General features: G+C 43.5%; 1 protein-coding gene across 2 annotated transcripts in view; it reads left to right on the top strand.

Moving 5' to 3' along the window:
* Positions 1-3,091: 3,091 nt before the first annotated feature.
* LOC139534768 (SH3 domain-containing protein 19-like) overlaps positions 3,092-20,115 on the top strand; it is a 53,601-nt gene continuing 36,577 nt past the window's right edge. The window contains exons 1-7 of one of the 2 annotated variants that reach the window (XM_071334195.1): positions 3,092-3,622; positions 6,629-6,653; positions 6,870-6,910; positions 7,560-7,608; positions 7,898-8,033; positions 16,500-16,680; positions 16,884-18,095. In XM_071334195.1, the coding sequence (XP_071190296.1) occupies positions 3,517-3,622; positions 6,629-6,653; positions 6,870-6,910; positions 7,560-7,608; positions 7,898-8,033; positions 16,500-16,680; positions 16,884-18,095 (1,750 nt within the window). In that variant the 5' untranslated portion in view covers positions 3,092-3,516. Of the gene's footprint in view, positions 3,623-6,628; positions 6,654-6,869; positions 6,966-7,559; positions 7,609-7,897; positions 8,034-16,499; positions 16,681-16,883; positions 18,096-20,115 lie in introns of both variants that reach the window. The other variant, XM_071334196.1, reaches the window with a different exon arrangement.

The following is a 20,115-nucleotide window of genomic DNA, read 5'->3' as shown; positions in this document are numbered from 1 at the left end:
TTGGTACATTAAACATTGGTACATTAAACATTGGTACATTACACATTGGTAAATTAAACATTGGCACATTGGTACATTAAACATTGGTACATTACACATTGGTACATTAAACATTGGTACATTAAACACTGGTACATTAAACACTGGTACATTGGTACATTAAACATTGGTACATTAAACATTGGTACATTAAACATTGGCACATTGGTACATTAAACATTGGTACATTACACATTGGTACATTAAACATTGGTACATTGGTACATTAAACATTGGTACATTAAACATTGGTACATTACACATTGGTACATTAAACATTGGCACATTGGTACATTAAACATTGGTACATTACACATTGGTACATTAAACATTGGTACATTAAACACTGGTACATTAAACACTGGTACATTGGTACATTAAACATTGGTACATTAAACATTGGTACATTAAACATTGGCACATTGGTACATTAAACATTGGTACATTACACATTGGTACATTAAACATTGGTACATTGGTACATTAAACATTGGTACATTAAACATTGGTACATTACACATTGGTACATTAAACATTGGCACATTGGTACATTAAACATTGGTACATTACACATTGGTACATTAAACATTGGTACATTAAACACTGGTACATTAAACACTGGTACATTAAACATTGGTACATTAAACACTGGTACATTAAACATTGGTACATTACACATTGGTACATTAAACATTGGCACATTAAACATTGATACATTACACATTGGTACATTAAACATTGGTACATTGGTACATTAAACATTGGTACATTACACATTGGTACATTAAACATTGGCACATTGGTACATTAAACATTGGTACATTACACATTGGTACATTAAACATTGGTACATTAAACACTGGTACATTAAACACTGGTACATTGGTACATTAAACATTGGCACATTGGTACATTAAACATTGGTACATTAAACATTGGTACATTACACATTGGTACATTAAACATTGGTACATTGGTACATTAAACATTGGTACATTAAACATTGGTACATTACACATTGGTACATTAAACATTGGTACATTAAACATTGGTACATTACACATTGGTACATTAAACATTGGTACATTAAACACTGGTACATTAAACACTGGTACATTGGTACATTAAACATTGGTACATTAAACATTGGTACATTAAACATTGGTACATTACACATTGGTACATTAAACATTGGTACATTGGTACATTAAACATTGGTACATTAAACATTGGTACATTACACATTGGTACATTAAACATTGGTACATTACACATTGGTACATTAAACATTGGTACATTAAACACTGGTACATTAAACACTGGTACATTAAACATTGGTACATTACACATTGGTACATTAAACATTGGTACATTAAACACTGGTACATTAAACACTGGTACATTAAACATTGGTACATTACACATTGGTACATTAAACATTGGTACATTAAACATTGGCACATTAAGAAGTAGAATAATAATTTTTCTTTAGCTACATTTGTTGTGGTAGCACATAGTAAAACACAAAGCACAAATATCCTGGATATCAGTGACACTTATTGACAGTTGTGGTCTGTGGGTTGTGGTCTGTGGGTTGTGTTCTGTGGGTTGTGTTCTGTGGGTTGTGGTCTGTGGGTTGTGTTCTGTGGGTTGTGGTCTGTGGGTTGTGTTCTGTGGGTTGTGTTCTGTGGGTTGTGTTCTGTGGGTTGTGTTCTGTGGGTCGTGTTCTGTGGGTTGTGGTCTGTGGGTGTGTTCTGTGGGTTGTGTTCTGTGGGTTGTGTTCTGTGGGTTGTGGTCTATGGGTTGTGTTCTGTGGGTTGTGTTCTGTGGGTTGTGGTCTATGGGTTGTGGGTTGTGTTCTGTGGGTTGTGTTCTGTGGGTTGTGGTCTATGGGTTGTGGTCTGTGGGTTGTGTTCTGTGGGTTGTGTTCTGTGGGTTGTATTCTGTGGGTTGTGGTCTGTGGGTTGTGTTCTGTGGGTTGTGGTCTGTGGGTTGTGTTCTGTGGGTTGTGTTCTGTGGGTTGTGGTCTGTGGGTTGTGTTCTGTGGGTTGTGTTCTGTGGGTTGTGGTCTGTGGCTTGTGGTCTGTGGGTTGTGTTCTGTGGGTTGTGTTCTGTGGGTTGTGGTCTGTGGGTTGTGTTCTGTGGGTTGTGTTCTGTGGGTTGTGGTCTGTGGGTTGTGTTCTGTGGGTTGTGTTCTGTGGGTTGTGTTCTGTGGGTGTCACTGAGTAGGCTGATACCCCAGATCCATAGGTAAGGCTGTACACTACAGTGTAATATATATATATATTGTAACGACCCTGGGTTTATAAGCGTGGAAATCGACTCTGCCGTTCGAGTATGATTTTACGACACAGTCGAAAGCGCTCCGGACCTCGGGCTAGAAGGTTGAGGGTTCGAGACCTGCTCCCTGCCTGTTTAATTACAATATACACTGCTCAAAAAAATAAAGGGAACACAGTTTGATTTCACAGAAGTGTGATTGACTTGGAGTTACATTGTGTTGTTTAAGTGTTCCCTTTATTTTTTTGAGCAGTGTATACACGTCACGGCCGTGACAAGAAGAGGACCAAGGTGCAGCGTGGTGATCGTACATTTTCTTTTATTAATAAAAATGACGCCGAACAAAAACAATAAACACTAACAAAAACAAACCGTGAAGCTCAAAGGCAATGTGCCCTAAAACAAAGTCAACTTCCCACAAAGACAGGTGGGGTTAAAGGGCTACGTAAGTATGTTTCTCAATCAGAGACAACGATAGACAGCTGTCCCTGATTGAGAACCACACCCGGCCAAAACATAGAAATACAAATAATAGAACATAGAATACCCACCCCAAAATCACACCCTGACCAAACCAAATAGAGACTTAAAAAGGATCTCTAAGGTCAGGGCGTGACAATATATATATGCAAAGTGTGTAATATATATATATGCAATCCTGAAGACGATACATCCACAGCGAATTCAACAGATTTGTATATTTTTTGTATAAAATTAACTAATAATGTATTTTGTTGTTTTTATATAACAACATTCCAATCTTGTTTAACATGATCTAGTGGCACGATTCCCACTATTTTCATCCGTTTGCATCACTATCAATGGGGAACTTTTAATTTGAAGGCGAACCGCCGATTCCACTATTGCTGCTCACGACACACACGTCTTGGAGCGAGAGATGCCAGACAAACTATTATTCGAATGTCTCTCCGGCTATTATTATCAACAAATAACTATTGTTTTTCATTTTTTGATAATAGTTTTACACAATACCAACGGTGGCGAATTACTTATTTTATGAAAAGTTATGAGAGTTGTTGTATTGTTTTGGTAAAAGTTGGGGAGCTTTTCGCGCACGTCTTCGGCAGCTATTCGGTTTCTCGAGTAATTCGGGAAATGTTTCTGCTATCCATTGTATTGGAGTTGTAACACTAGCCAGTCGTATTCGTTCCCAAACTAGGATATTGTCTCTGTGCGATGGCTGAGGCAAGGAGAACGGAGGACGAGGAGCAGGAGAGTTTGAGAGGAGAGTCGAGGGAACCTGTTATAAGACGCCAGCCCAGACCGAACAACTCATCTGCGGGTAAAATATCTCACCTAACAACCTTCCACACAATCTCTGGTTATATTCATTAGTGCACACTGTAGAAAAACATTTTGCAACGGAACACAAAAACGAGGGTTTCTACTTTGTTCAGTCAGTCCCGTTTCAGTACGTTTTCTTCCATTTGGTACCTGGTCAGGGTTGGCTGGTCTCTGTTGGATAGGAGGAGGACTAGGGGTTCGTCCCAAATGGCACCCTATTTCCTAGATAGTGCACACTCCTTTTGATCAGAGCCCAGGTCAAAAATAGTGCACTACATAGGGAATAGGATGCTGTTTCAAACACGGCTAGGGAGGATGCAAAACACAACAAATCGTCACATTCCTTCAGGCTGACAGTCATGGGAAGACACATCCTGCAGGCGTCAAGTAGAATTGCTCTCTGGCCAGAGTGAAAAGAACTAGGCCTAGATGCAGTCTGCAGTCACCACATTCGCTAACGCTCTCTCTCTGTGTGTGTGTGTGTGTGTGTGTGTGTGTGTGTGTGTGTGTGTGTGTGTGTGTGTCCTGGCAGGGCCTACCCTCTGCATTCCTGGGGTGAGCTCTCCCTGGAACCTCTTCTCAGAACACACACACACACACACACACACACACACACACACACACACACACACACATGCACACACCCACACAAACGCACACACACACACACACACACACACACACACACACACACACACACACACACACACACACACACACAGAGTTAGCAAATGTGGTGAAGCCTGACATGCTGTTTGGTGGATATTCATAAGGTCCAAGATAAATCCTTCATATCAGCGTTATAATGCATTATAGCTCATGCATAATGAAACTTAAAGCATTTACACTGAGAGCAATTAGGATGTGTACCAAATGGCACCCTATCTACAGGGCATTCGGAAAGTATTCAGACCCCCTTGACTTTTTCCACATTTTGTTACTTTACAGCCTTATTCTAAAATTTATTAAATAGTTTTTCCCCCTCATCAATCTACACACAATACCCCATAATCACAAGGCAAAAACTGTTTTTTAGACATTTAAGAAAACTTATAAAAAATGTCAAACTGAAATATCACATTTCCATAAGTATTCAGACCCTTTACTCAGTACTTTGTTGAAGCACCTTTGGCAGTGATTACAGCGTTGAGTCTTCTTGGGTATGACGCTACAAGCTTGGCACACCTGTATTTGGGGAGTTTCTCCCATTCTTCTCTGCAGATCCTCTCAAGCTCTGTCAGGTTGGATGGGGAGCGTCGCTACACAGCTATTTTCAGGTCTCTCCAAAGATGTTCAATCGGGTTCAAGTCCGGGCTTTGGCTGGGCCACTCAAGGACATTCAAAGACTTTTCCCGAAGCCACTCCTGCGTTGTCTTGGCTGTGTGCTTAGGGTCACTGTCCTGTTTGAAGGTGAACCTTCGCCCCAGTCTGAGGTCCTGAGCCCTCTGGAGCAGGTTTTCATCAAGGATCGCTCTGTACTTTGCTCTGTTCATCTTTCCCTCGATCCTGACTAGTCTCCCAGTCCCTGCCGCTGAAAAACATCCCCACAGCATGATGCTGCCACCACCATGCTTCACCATGGTGCCAGGTTTCCTCCAGACTTGACGCTTGGCATTCAGGCCAAATAGTTAAATTCTTGGTTTCATCAGACCAGAGAATCTTGTTTCTCATGGTCTGAGAGTCTTTAGGTGCCTTTTGTCAAACTTCAAGCGGGCTGTCATGTTCCTTTTACTGAGGAGTGTCTTCAGTCTGGCCACTCTACCATAAAGGCCTAATGGGTGGAGTGCTGCAGAGATGGTTGTCCTTCTGGAAGGTTCTCCCATCTCCACAGAGGAACTCTGGAGCTCTGTCAGATTGACCATCGGGTTCTTGGTCACCTCCCTGACCAAGGCCCTTCTCTCCCCGATTGTTCAGTTTGGCTGTAAACATAACAACATGTGGACAAAGTGAAGGGGTCTGAATACTTTCCGAATGCACTGTAGTGCACTACATAGGTTGCCGTTTGGGACACAGACAGCGCTAAGGAGTAGTTCAGCCTTGCTTTCTGGAACCCAGAGAGAGAGAGTTCTGTTGGACAGCAGTTGACTTTCTTCAGTTTACTACATTCTGGAAGAGATTAGATCCACCAGATCTGCTGGTTCTTCAGTTTACTACATTCTGGAAGAGATTAGATCCACCAGATCTGCTGGTTCTTCAGTTTACTACATTCTGGAAGAGGTTGGATCCACCAGAACCGCTGGTTCTTCAGTTTACTACATTCTGGAAGAGATTAGAACTGCTGGAGTTCTGCTGTAAAGTTTTATCCAGCAGTGACAGAGGAACTGTAGATGTTGGGGAGTTATATATCTTTATTCTATTGGACCAGGGGGGAGTTATCTATCTTTATTCTATTGGACCAGGGGAGTTATCTATCTTTATTCTATTGGACCAGGGCAGAGTTATCTATCTTTATTCTATTGGACCAGGGCAGAGTTATCTATCTTTATTCTATTGGACCAGAGGGGAGTTATCTATCTTTATTCTATTGGACCAGGGCAGAGTTATCTATCTTTATTCTATTGGACCAGAGGGGAGTTATCTATCTTTATTCTATTGGACCAGGGGGGAGTTATCTATCTTTATTCTATTGGACCAGGGTGGAGTTATCTATCTTTATTCTATTGGACCAGGGGGGAGTTATCTATCTTTATTCTATTGGACAAGGTAAGTTGACTTGAGAATAGGGGAGTTACAGGGGGAATACGCCTGTTGGAAGCTGATTATGTCCAGGGTAGTAAGAGTGGCCAGGTAACCTGTAGCTAATCTTCTCTCAGTAACTGTGCTCTTCTCTCTCTCTCTCACTCTCTCTCTCTTTCTCCCTCTCTCTCTCTCGCTCTCTCTCTCTCTCTCTCTCTCTCTTCTCTCGCTCTCTCTCTCTCCCCCCCTCTCTCTCTCTGTCTCTCTCTCCCCCCCCTCTCTCTCTCTCTCTCTCTCTCTCCCTCTCTTTCTCTCCTCTCGCTCTCAGAGAGGCAGAAGGAACACAGACTGAGGTGAGTTCTGACAGATAACTGTCATCATATTAATTATTACCTTGCTACACACACACACACACACACACACACACACACACACACACACACACACACACACACCCTAGCTGTGTTTCTGTAAGGAAACCTGCACTGTGTATTCTGTACTGAAAATAGCAGGTGAATGAAGGAATGACATCTCTTTCCCTTGATTCTTTCCTTCTTCCTTTCCTCCAGCCAAGGACCTCTGTCCTCCATCAGGGCCGCCATTAAGAGGAGTGAGTGTCTTTTACTCTTCCTGTATTACTCTACACAACAACTGATGACTTGTCTGTAAGTTTCCCCCTTTGGTACAGATCTGGGATCAGCTTCCCCTCAACCTAGCATAACCTTAATCGTTAGTGGGGGAAAAAATGCAAAACTGACCCAAGATCAGTGTGTAGGCTAAGGGAACTGTTGTTAGTGTTATACATATACCTATATAAGCTATAATCTTTCCCTGGTGTTCGTAGCACTTGCCGCTTTCAAGACAACTGGGAACTGGGAAGAATACGAGGTCAAATCGTGACGTCAGTGATTTTCAGGTCGGAAAGTCGGAGCTCTAGAAAAGATGCCTGAGTTCCCGAGTTGGATGACAATTCAAAAACGATTTTTTTGGCAGTTGTACCTGTTTTTTTTTTTTTTTCTGAGTTCCCAATTGTCTTGATCGCGCTGAAGTCGGAAGTCTGAGATTTCCAAGTTCCCAGTTGTTTTGAACACGGCATTATGACGAGGCCATCTTATGTTATGAGCTTTATAATGAGTGTATTGGTTACATTGCCCCTCTTGACCAGGTTGTCTGTCCCTTGTGAAAGAGGTTTTCAGACGTCAATAGTACTTCCTGGTTAAATAAAAATCCATTAAATAAACGGTGTTTCTCTGCCTCAGCGTCAACTAGATCCACTTCCCCGAGCGAGAGCAACCCCAGAGACAGGAGGTAAGTTTCACAGCTGAGTTTAGTGACGCATTTCACAGATCTAGATCAGATCAGATCCAGATCATATCCAGATCCAGATACAGATCAGATACCGATCAGATCCAGATCCAGTTCAGATCCAGATCATATCCAGATCCAGATACAGATCAGATACAGATCCAGATCAGATCCAGATCCAGATCAGTTACACCCTACTTCTGGCTTTCTGGTGTTTTCATCATGATAGATTGAGCTTTGATTACATGCCTCTGGCCTGTGGCGTGCTGATGTCCTCTCCATGTTATTAAAGCCGTCCAGAGATCACCATCCTATCAGCTGAGCCGCTGGCGTCCAACACCTGGTTCCCCGGGGCTTCTGCGGGATTCCCTCCGCCCCCTCCTCCTGCTGCTATGATCTGGGGCAGCAGTATACCTCTTACTATACAGGTAACTTACCCTCCTCCTCTTCCTCGTCCTCCTCCTCCCACCACTATGATCTGGGGCAGTAGTATACCTCTTACTATACAGGTAACTTACCCTCCTCCTCTTCCTCGTCCTCCTCCTCCCACCACTATGATCTGGGGCAGTAGAATACCTCCTACTATACAGGTAACTTACCCTCCTCCTCTTCCTCGTCCTCCTCCTCCCACCACTATGATCTTGGGCAGCAGTATACCTCCTACTATACAGGTAACTTACCCTCCTCCTCGTCCTCCTCCTCCCACCACTATGATCTGGAGCAGTAGTATACCTCCTACTATACAGGTAATTTACCCTCCTCCTCTTCCTCGTCCTCCTCCCACCACTATGATCTGGGGCAGTATACCACCTACTATAGGGTACAGAAAGAATGCCGTGGACGACAATTTAATCTTCTTATGATGATGGACACCCACGTCATCTTCTATAATATGATGATGGACACCCACGTCACCTTCTATAATATGATGATGGACACCCACGTCATCATCTATAATATGATGATGGACACCCACGTCACCTTCTATAATATGATGATGGACACCCACATCACCTTCTATAATATGATGATGGACACCCACGTCATCTATAATATGATGATGGACACCCACGTCACCTTCTATAATATGATGATGGACACCCACATCACCTTCTATAATATGATGATGGACACCCACGTCACCTATAATATGATGATGGACACCCACGTCACCTTCTATAATATGATGATGGACACCCACGTCACCTATAATATGATGATGGACACCCACGTCATCTATAATATGATGATGGACACCCACGTCATCTATAATATGATGATGGACACCCACGTCATCTATAATATGATGATGGACACCCACGTCATCTATAATATGATGATGGACACCCACGTCATCTATAATATGATGATGGACACCCACGTCATCTATAATATGATGATGGACACCCACGTCATCATCTATAATATGATGATGGACACCCACGTCACCTTCTATAATATGATGATGGACACCCACGTCACCTATAATATGATGATGGACACCCACGTCATCTTCTATAATATGATGATGGACACCCACGTCATCGATAATATGATGATGGACAACCACGTCATCATCTATAATATGATGATGGACACCCACGTCATCTTCTATAATATGATGATGGACACCCACGTCATCTATAATATGATGATGGACACCCACGTCATCTTCTATAATATGATGATGGACACCCACGTCACCTATAATATGATGATGGACACCCACGTCACCTATAATATGATGATGGACACCCACGTCATCTATAATATGATGATGGACACCCACGTCATCTTCTATAATATGATGATGGACACCCACGTCACCTATAATATGATGATGGACACCCACGTCATCTATAATATGATGATGGACACCCACGTCATCTATAATATGATGATGGACACCCACGTCACCTTCTATAATATGATGATGGACACCCACGTCATCTATAATATGATGATGGACACCCACGTCACCTATAATATGATGATGGACACCCACGTCATCTATAATATGATGATGGACACCCACGTCATCTATAATATGATGATGGACACCCACGTCACCTTCTATAATATGATGATGGACACCCACGTCATCTATAATATGATGATGGACACCCACGTCATCTATAATATGATGATGGACACCCACGTCACCTATAATATGATGATGGACACCCACGTCATCTATAATATGATGATGGACACCCACGTCATCTATAATATGATGATGGACACCCACGTCATCTATAATATGATGATGGACACCCACGTCACCTTCTATAATATGATGATGGACACCCACGTCATCTATAATATGATGATGGACACCCACGTCACCTATAATATGATGATGGACACCCACGTCATCTATAATATGATGATGGACACCCACGTCACCTATAATATGATGATGGACACCCACGTCATCTATAATATGATGATGGACACCCACGTCATCTATAATATGATGATGGACACCCACGTCACCTTCTATAATATGATGATGGACACCCACGTCATCTATTATATGATGATGGACACCCACGTCACCTATAATATGATGATGGACACCCACGTCATCTATAATATGATGATGGACACCCACGTCACCTATAATATGATGATGGACACCCACGTCATCTATAATATGATGATGGACACCCACGTCATCTATAATATGATGATGGACACCCACGTTACCTTCTATAATATGATGATGGACACCCACGTCATCTATAATATGATGATGGACACCCACGTCACCTATAATATGATGATGGACACCCACGTCATCTATAATATGATGATGGACACCCACGTCACCTATAATATGATGATGGACACCCACGTCATCATCTATAATATGATGATGGACACCCACGTCACCTTCTATAATATGATGATGGACACCCACGTCACCTTCTATAATATGATGATGGACACCCACGTCATCTATAATATGATGATGGACACCCACGTCATCATCTATAATATGATGATGGACACCCACGTCACCTTCTATAATATGATGATGGACACCCACGTCATCTTCTATAATATGATGATGGACACCCACGTCACCTTCTATAATATGATGATGGACACCCACGTCACCTATAATATGATGATGGACACCCACGTCATCTATAATATGATGATGGACACCCACGTCATCTATAATATGATGATGGACACCCACGTCACCTTCTATAATATGATGATGGACACCCACGTCATCTATAATATGATGATGGACACCCACGTCACCTATAATATGATGATGGACACCCACGTCATCTATAATATGATGATGGACACCCACGTCACCTATAATATGATGATGGACACCCACGTCATCTATAATATGATGATGGACACCCACGACACCTTCTATAATATGATGATGGACACCCACGTCATCTATAATATGATGATGGACACCCACGTCACCTATAATATGATGATGGACACCCACGTCATCTATAATATGATGATGGACACCCACGTCACCTTCTATAATATGATGATGGACACCCACGTCATCATCTATAATATGATGATGGACACCCACGACACCTTCTATAATATGATGATGGACACCCACGTCACCTTCTATAATATGATGATGGACACCCACGTCATCTATAATATGATGATGGACACCCACGTCACCTTCTATAATATGATGATGGACACCCACGTCACCTTCTATAATATGATGATGGACACCCACGTCATCTATAATATGATGATGGACACCCACGTCACCTTTTATAATATGATGATGGACACCCACATCATCTTCTATAATATGATGATGGACACCCACGTCACCTTCTATAATATGATGATGGACACCCACGTCATCTTCTATAATATGATGATGGACACCCACGTCACCTTCTATAATATGATGATGGACACCCACGTCACCTATAATATGATGATGGACACCCACGTCATCTATAATATGATGATGGACACCCACGTCACCTATAATATGATGATGGACACCCACGTCATCTATAATATGATGATGGACACCCACGTCATCTATAATATGATGATGGACACCCACGTTACCTTCTATAATATGATGATGGACACCCACGTCATCTATAATATGATGATGGACACCCACGTCATCTATAATATGATGATGGACACCCACGTCACCTATAATATGATGATGGACACCCACGTCATCATCTATAATATGATGATGGACACCCACGTCACCTTCTATAATATGATGATGGACACCCACGTCACCTTCTATAATATGATGATGGACACCCACGTCATCTATAATATGATGATGGACACCCACGTCATCATCTATAATATGATGATGGACACCCACGTCACCTTCTATAATATGATGATGGACACCCACGTCATCTTCTATAATATGATGATGGACACCCACGTCACCTTCTATAATATGATGATGGACACCCACGTCACCTATAATATGATGATGGACACCCACGTCATCTATAATATGATGATGGACACCCACGTCATCTATAATATGATGATGGACACCCACGTCACCTATAATATGATGATGGACACCCACGTCATCTATAATATGATGATGGACACCCACGTCACCTATAATATGATGATGGACACCCACGTCATCTATAATATGATGATGGACACCCACGTCACCTATAATATGATGATGGACACCCACGTCATCTATAATATGATGATGGACACCCACGTCACCTTCTATAATATGATGATGGACACCCACGTCATCTATAATATGATGATGGACACCCACGTCACCTATAATATGATGATGGACACCCACGTCATCTATAATATGATGATGGACACCCACGTCACCTTCTATAATATGATGATGGACACCCACGTCATCATCTATAATATGATGATGGACACCCACGACACCTTCTATAATATGATGATGGACACCCACGTCACCTTCTATAATATGATGATGGACACCCACGTCATCTATAATATGATGATGGACACCCACGTCACCTTCTATAATATGATGATGGACACCCACGTCACCTTCTATAATATGATGATGGACACCCACGTCATCTATAATATGATGATGGACACCCACGTCACCTTTTATAATATGATGATGGACACCCACATCATCTTCTATAATATGATGATGGACACCCACGTCATCTTCTATAATATGATGATGGACACCCACGTCATCTTCTATAATATGATGATGGACACCCACGTCACCTTCTATAATATGATGATGGACACCCACGTCATCTATAATATGATGATGGACACCCACGTCATCTTCTATAATATGATGATGGACACCCACGTCATCTTCTATAATATGATGATGGACACCCACGTCATCGATAATATGATGATGGACACCCACGTCACCTATAATATGATGATGGACACCCACGTCATCTATAATATGATGATGGACACCCACGTCATCTATAATATGATGATGGACACCCACGTCATCTATAATATGATGATGGACACCCACGTCACCTATAATATGATGATGGACACCCACGTCATCTATAATATGATGATGGACACCCACGTCATCTATAATATGATGATGGACACCCACGTCACCTTCTATAATATGATGATGGACACCCACGTCATCTATAATATGATGATGGACACCCACGTCACCTTCTATAATATGATGATGGACACCCACGTCACCTATAATATGATGATGGACACCCACGTCACCTATAATATGATGATGGACACCCACGTCATCTATAATATGATGATGGACACCCACGTCACCTATAATATGATGATGGACACCCACGTCACCTTCTATAATATGATGATGGACACCCACGTCACCGTCTATAATATGATGATGGACACCCACGTCACCTTCTATAATATGATGATGGACACCCACGTCATCTATAATATGATGATGGACACCCACGTCATCTATAATATGATGATGGACACCCACGTCATCTATAATATGATGATGGACACCCACGTCACCTTCTATAATATGATGATGGACACCCAGGTCATCTTCTATAATATGATGATGGACACCCACGTCATCTATAATATGATGATGGACACCCACATCATCTTCTATAATATGATGATGGACACCCACGTCATCTATAATATGATGATGGACACCCACGTCACCTTCTATAATATGATGATGGACACCCACGTCATCTATAATATGATGATGGACACCCACGTCATCATCTATAATATGATGATGGACACCCACGTCACCTATAATATGATGATGGACACAGACGTCACCTTCTATAATATGATGATGGACACCCACGTCATCTTCTATAATATGATGATGGACACCCACGTCATCTATAATATGATGATGGACACCCACGTCATCCATAATATGATGTATGGTACCAGTCAAAAGTTTGGACACACCTACTCATTCAAGGGTTTTTCTTTATTTGTACTATTTTCTACATTGTAGAATAATAGTGAAGACATCAAAACTATGAAATAACATATTATGGAATCATGTAGTAACCCAAAAAGTGTTAAACAAATCAAAATATATTTTATAAACTCAGCAAAAAAATAAACGTCCTCTCACTGTCAACTGCATTTACTTTCAGCAAACTTAACATGTGTAAATATTTCTATGAACATATGATTCAACAACTGAGACATAAACTGAACAAGTTCCACAGACATGTGACGAACAGAAATTGAATATTAGGTTATATACCCTATCCTACCTACCACACCTGACCAGGTAACTTACCACCTACCTACCTGTACCTTATCTAGTCAGACCATACAGGTAATATATCCTATCCTACCTACCACACCTGACCAGGTAACTTACCACCTACCTACCTGTACCTTATCTAGTCAGACCATACAGGTAATATATCCTATCCTACCTACCACACCTGACCAGGTAACTTACCACCTACCTACCTGTACCTTATCTAGTCAGACCATACAGGTAATATATCCTATCCTACCTACCACACCTGACCAGGTAACTTACCACCTACCTACCTGTACCTTATCTAGTCAGACCATACAGGTAATATATCCTATCCTACCTACCACACCTGACCAGGTAACTTACCACCTACCTACCTGTACCTTATCTAGTCAGACCATACAGGTAATATATCCTATCCTACCTACCACACCTGACCAGGTAACTTACCACCTACCTACCTGTACCTTATCTAGTCAGACCATACAGGTAATATATCCTATCCTACCTACCACACCTGACCAGGTAACTTACCACCTACCTACCTGTACCTTATCTAGTCAGACCATACAGGTAATATACCCTATCCTACCTACCACACCTGACCAGGTAACTTACCACCTACCTACCTGTACCTTATCTAGTCAGACCATACAGGTAATATATCCTATCCTACCTACCACACCTGCCCAGGTAACTTACCACCTACCTACCTGTACCTTATCTAGTCAGACCATACAGGTAATATATCCTATCCTACCTACCACACCTGCCCAGGTAACTTACCACCTACCTACCTGTACCTTATCTAGTCAGACCATACAGGTAATATATCCTATCCTACCTACCACACCTGCCCAGGTAACTTACCACCTACCTACCTGTACCTTATCTAGTCAGACCATACAGGTAATATATCCTATCCTACCTACCACACCTGACCAGGTAACTTACCACCTACCTACCTGTACCTTATCTAGTCAGACCATACAGGTAATATATCCTATCCTACCTACCACACCTGCCCAGGTAACTTACCACCTACCTACCTGTACCTTATCTAGTCAGACCATACAGGTAATATATCCTATCCTACCTACCACACCTGCCCAGGTAACTTACCACCTACCTACCTGTACCTTATCTAGTCAGACCATACAGGTAATATATCCTATCCTACCTACCACACCTGCCCAGGTAACTTACCACCTACCTACCTGTACCTTATCTAGTCAGACCATACAGGTAATATATCCTATCCTACCTACCACACCTGACCAGGTAACTTACCACCTACCTACCTGTACCTTATCTAGTCAGACCATACAGGTAATATATCCTATCCTACCTACCACACCTGCCCAGGTAACTTACCACCTACCTACCTGTACCTTATCTAGTCAGACCATACAGGTTATATACCCTATCCTACCTACCACACCTGACCAGGTAACTTACCACCTACCTACCTGTACCTTATCTAGTCAGACCATACAGGTAATATATCCTATCCTACCTACCACACCTGACCAGGTAACTTACCACCTACCTACCTGTACCTTATCTAGTCAGACCATACAGGTTATATACCCTATCCTACCTACCACACCTGACCAGGTAACTTACCACCTACCTACCTGTACCTTATCTAGTCAGACCATACAGGTAATATATCCTATCCTACCTACCACACCTGACCAGGTAACTTACCACCTACCTACCTGTACCTTATCTAGTCAGACCATACAGGTAATATATCCTATCCTACCTACCACACCTGACCAGGTAACTTACCACCTACCTACCTGTACCTTATCTAGTCAGACCATACAGGTAATATATCCTATCCTACCTACCACACCTGCCCAGGTAACTTACCACCTACCTACCTGTACCTTATCTAGTCAGACCATACAGGTAATATATCCTATCCTACCACACCTGACCAGGTAACTTACGGTATTATCCATACCTGTCAAGGTTTCAATTCCTGTGACTGATGGGATGCTATACTCTGGGTTCTGTTCTTTCAGGTGTGAGTCATTCATAGTTTTGTTGACATTTTCCCTCCCTCCCTCCCTCCCTCCCTCCCTCCCTCCCTCCCTCCCTCCCTCCCTCCCTCCAGCCCCCTCCTTCTTATGACGAGGTGATTAGAGAGAAGAGTCAGGTACAGGTGTTGCCTCCCTTCTCCTCCTCCTCCCCCCGACACTCTGTCTCCACAACTACCATCGCCACGCAGACTGACACCGGACTGGAATTATCAGCAGTGGCCCACGGCCACGCCCCCAACCAGAGAGGCTCTGTGGGTAAGAGAGGGGCGAGGAGAGAGGAGTTGTTTGGCGTGAGGAGTTGGTACATTACGAAAGTGTGAGGTACACAATGTGACAGTGCTTCTTTTGGTTTTAATGCTGTGCTGTTCAGTTCCAAGACACATTAGCTGAAAGGGACACAATAAAGAATTATTATTATTATTATTATTGTTATTAGATCATGTGTTGTGTGTTTGTAGCCAGGAGACCTCCAAAGCCTCCCAGACCTTCCTATCCCTATACAGCCAAACCGTCGCACCCTGATGGCACGACGTCGCACGCTGATGACACACTCATCTTCCTAGAAGACAGTCCAGCACTACGCACACACACTCAGACCAGCAGACACACAGAGGAGACTAGACCAACAGCGTTTCACTATGATCTCTTGACCTCTGTTCCTTTCTCACCTCTGACCTCTGCCTCTGGCAGCCAAACCGACCAATGGGAGAAGTCCTCCTTCGTCCTCCCCCCTCATTCCACTGTCTTGACAATGCCCTCCGACCTTCCTCTGCCCCATAACCAGCCCAGGCCACGTCCTCGCACAAAGAATAACCTCCGACCAATCAGGAGAAAGGTCAAAGTTCAGACCCTGGTGAGGCTGGGACAGACAGGATGTGAGGTCACAGAGAACCAAGAAGTGAGTCATCAGGGGGGGAAGTACCTTCAGGATCTCCTGGACGCCTTCAGTTCCGACGATTGGGGCTTCCCTGATCACCATATCAATGACGAAGTAGAGAGGGACTTGAGAGGAGAAGAAGAAGAGGAGGAGGAGGAAGATATAAGAGCCAGGATACAAGTCCTCGAGCTGCAGCAGCAACAGGAGGACCATGGTAACCATGCAGACAGTGACCACGGAGATGGAGCGTTGCTAGGGGGTGGAAAACCTGAACCCCGCCCCCGAGTACAAGCACTCCCCAAACCGGCCCCAGTCATCACCCGGAAACCCTCCCTAGCTGCCAAGACCTCCTCCCGCAAAGGATTGTGGGAAGATGGAGGCTCACTTGCGATAGACTTGAACTTGACTGTTGATACAGTTACCACCTCCCCACCCACACCCACTGACCCCCCACCTACCGAGACCCCCTCAAGTACCCCTGTCCTTTCTCCTGTCCCTGTTACAGCTCTTAGTACCCCTGTCCCAGTCCTCGCACCCCTACCCCTGCTTCCTAGAAAGCTCCCCTCTGAACCCCAAAGACCAGACCCCCAGGTGGGGCAGCCAGAAGGGACCCCCCTACTCCGTCCCCCTCCAAGACCTCCAGTAGCACCCAGGACCAACGGGGCCGTGGTACCCCAGGAGAGAAGCACTGTGGTCGGCCTACCAACACCAGTGTTACCCCCTAAACCGTCCGCAGACCTCCACAGCAACAACACTAGACCCACTGCCATGTCATCATCCCGTAGAGCGAGTGGTAAGTGTGTGTGTGTGTGTGTGTGTGTGTGTGTGTGTGTGTGTGTGTGTGTGTGTGTGTGTGTGTGTGTGTGTGTGTGTGTGTGTGTGTGTGTGTGTGTGTGTGTGTTAAGCACTAAGCATAAGACAGTGAAGGCAGCCATAGAGGGTGTGAACGACGCTGAATGGATGTAGACAAAGAAGAGCTCTGCAGTAGGTACCAAAACGTTCAAGGACCATTTTCTCAAAAGTGAGGTTACAAGTTTTTCAACTTTCAAAGCAGAATTACTTTCCCATTGTTCCTCAACTGTAGTGTGTGATGTACCATTTTGTAGCTCTGATTCTCTACTTTTATCCAACGTAAAAAAAACTATTTCAAATTTTGCTACATAAGATCGAGCTGGTCGGTCACATATTATATATATTACACATATTATATATACAAGACATTATATACATACTACACATTATATATACTACACATATTATATATACTACACATATTATATATACTACACATATTATATATACTACACATATTATATATACTACACATATTATATATACTACACATTATATATACTACACATATTTCTGCAATGTAAAGTGGTATACTTGCTATAAAGCAACCCACCGTGTAAAGCAACCCACAGTGTAAAGCAACCCACAGTGTAAAGCAACCCACAGTGTAAAGCAACCCACCGTGTAAAGCAACCCACAGTGTAAAGCAACCCACAGTGTAAAGCAACCCACCGTGTAAAGCAACCCACCGTGTAAAGCAACCCAACGTGTAAAGCAACCCACAGTGTAAAGCAACCCACAGTGTAAAGCAACCCACAGTGTAAAGCAACCCACCGTGTAAAGCAACCCACCGTGTAAAGTGTAAAGCAACCCACCGTGTAAAGCAACCCACCGTGTAAAGCAACCCACCGTGTAAAGCAACCCACAGTGTGAAGCAACCCACCGCGTAAAGCAACCCACCGTGTAAAGCAACCCACAGTGTAAAGCAACCCACCGTGTAAAGCAACCCACCGTGTAAAGCAACCCACCGTGTAAAGCAACCCACAGTGTAAAGCAACCCACCGTGTAAAGCAACCCACAGTGTAAAGCAACCCACAGTGTAAAACAACCCACCGTGTAAAGCAACCCACCGTGTAAAGCAACCCACCGGGTAAAGCAACCCACCGTGTAAAGCAACCCACAGTGTGAAGCAACCCACCGTGTAAAGCAACCCACCGTGTAAAGCAACCCACCGTGTAAAGCAACCCACCGTGTAAAGCAACCCACCGTGTAAAGCAACCCACCGTGTAAAGCAACCCACCGTGTAAAGCAACCCACCGTGTGAAGCAACCCACAGTGTGAAGCAACCCACCGTGTAAAGCAACCCACCGTGTAAAGCAACCCACAGTGTAAAGCAACCCACCGTGTAAAGCAACCCACCGTGTAAAGCAACCCACCGTGTAAAGCAACCCACAGTGTAAAGCAACCCACCGTGTAAAGCAACCCACCGGGTAAAGCAACCCACAGTGTAAAACAACCCACCGTGTAAAGCAACCCACAGTGTAAAGCAACCCACCGTGTGAAGCAACACACCGTGTAAAGCAACCCACCGTGTAAAGCAACCCACCGTGTAAAGCAACCCACCGTTTAAAGCAACCCACCGTGTAAAGCAACCCACCGTGTAAAGCAACCCACCGTGTTAAGCAACCCACCGTGTAAAGCAACCCACCGTGTAAAGCAACCCACCGTGTAAAGCAACCCACCGTGTAAAGCAACCCACCGTGTAAAGCAACCCACCGTGTAAAGCAACCCACAGTGTAAAGCAACCCACCGTGTGAAGCAACACACCGTGTAAAGCAACCCACCGTGTAAAGCAACCCACCGTGTAAAGCAACCCACCGTGTAAAGCAACCCACCGTTTAAAGCAACCCACCGTGTAAAGCAACCCACCGTGTAAAGCAACCCACCGTGTAAAGCAACCCACAGTGTAAAACAACCCACTTTGTAAAGCAACCCACCGCGTAAAACAGCCCACCGTGTAA

This window comes from Salvelinus alpinus, chromosome 11, assembly GCF_045679555.1.
Source record: "Salvelinus alpinus chromosome 11, SLU_Salpinus.1, whole genome shotgun sequence".
NCBI classification, from domain to species: domain Eukaryota; kingdom Metazoa; phylum Chordata; class Actinopteri; order Salmoniformes; family Salmonidae; genus Salvelinus; species Salvelinus alpinus.
The sequence above is the reverse complement of the archived record's forward strand: the minus strand, read 5'-3'. Positions and strand labels throughout refer to the sequence as shown.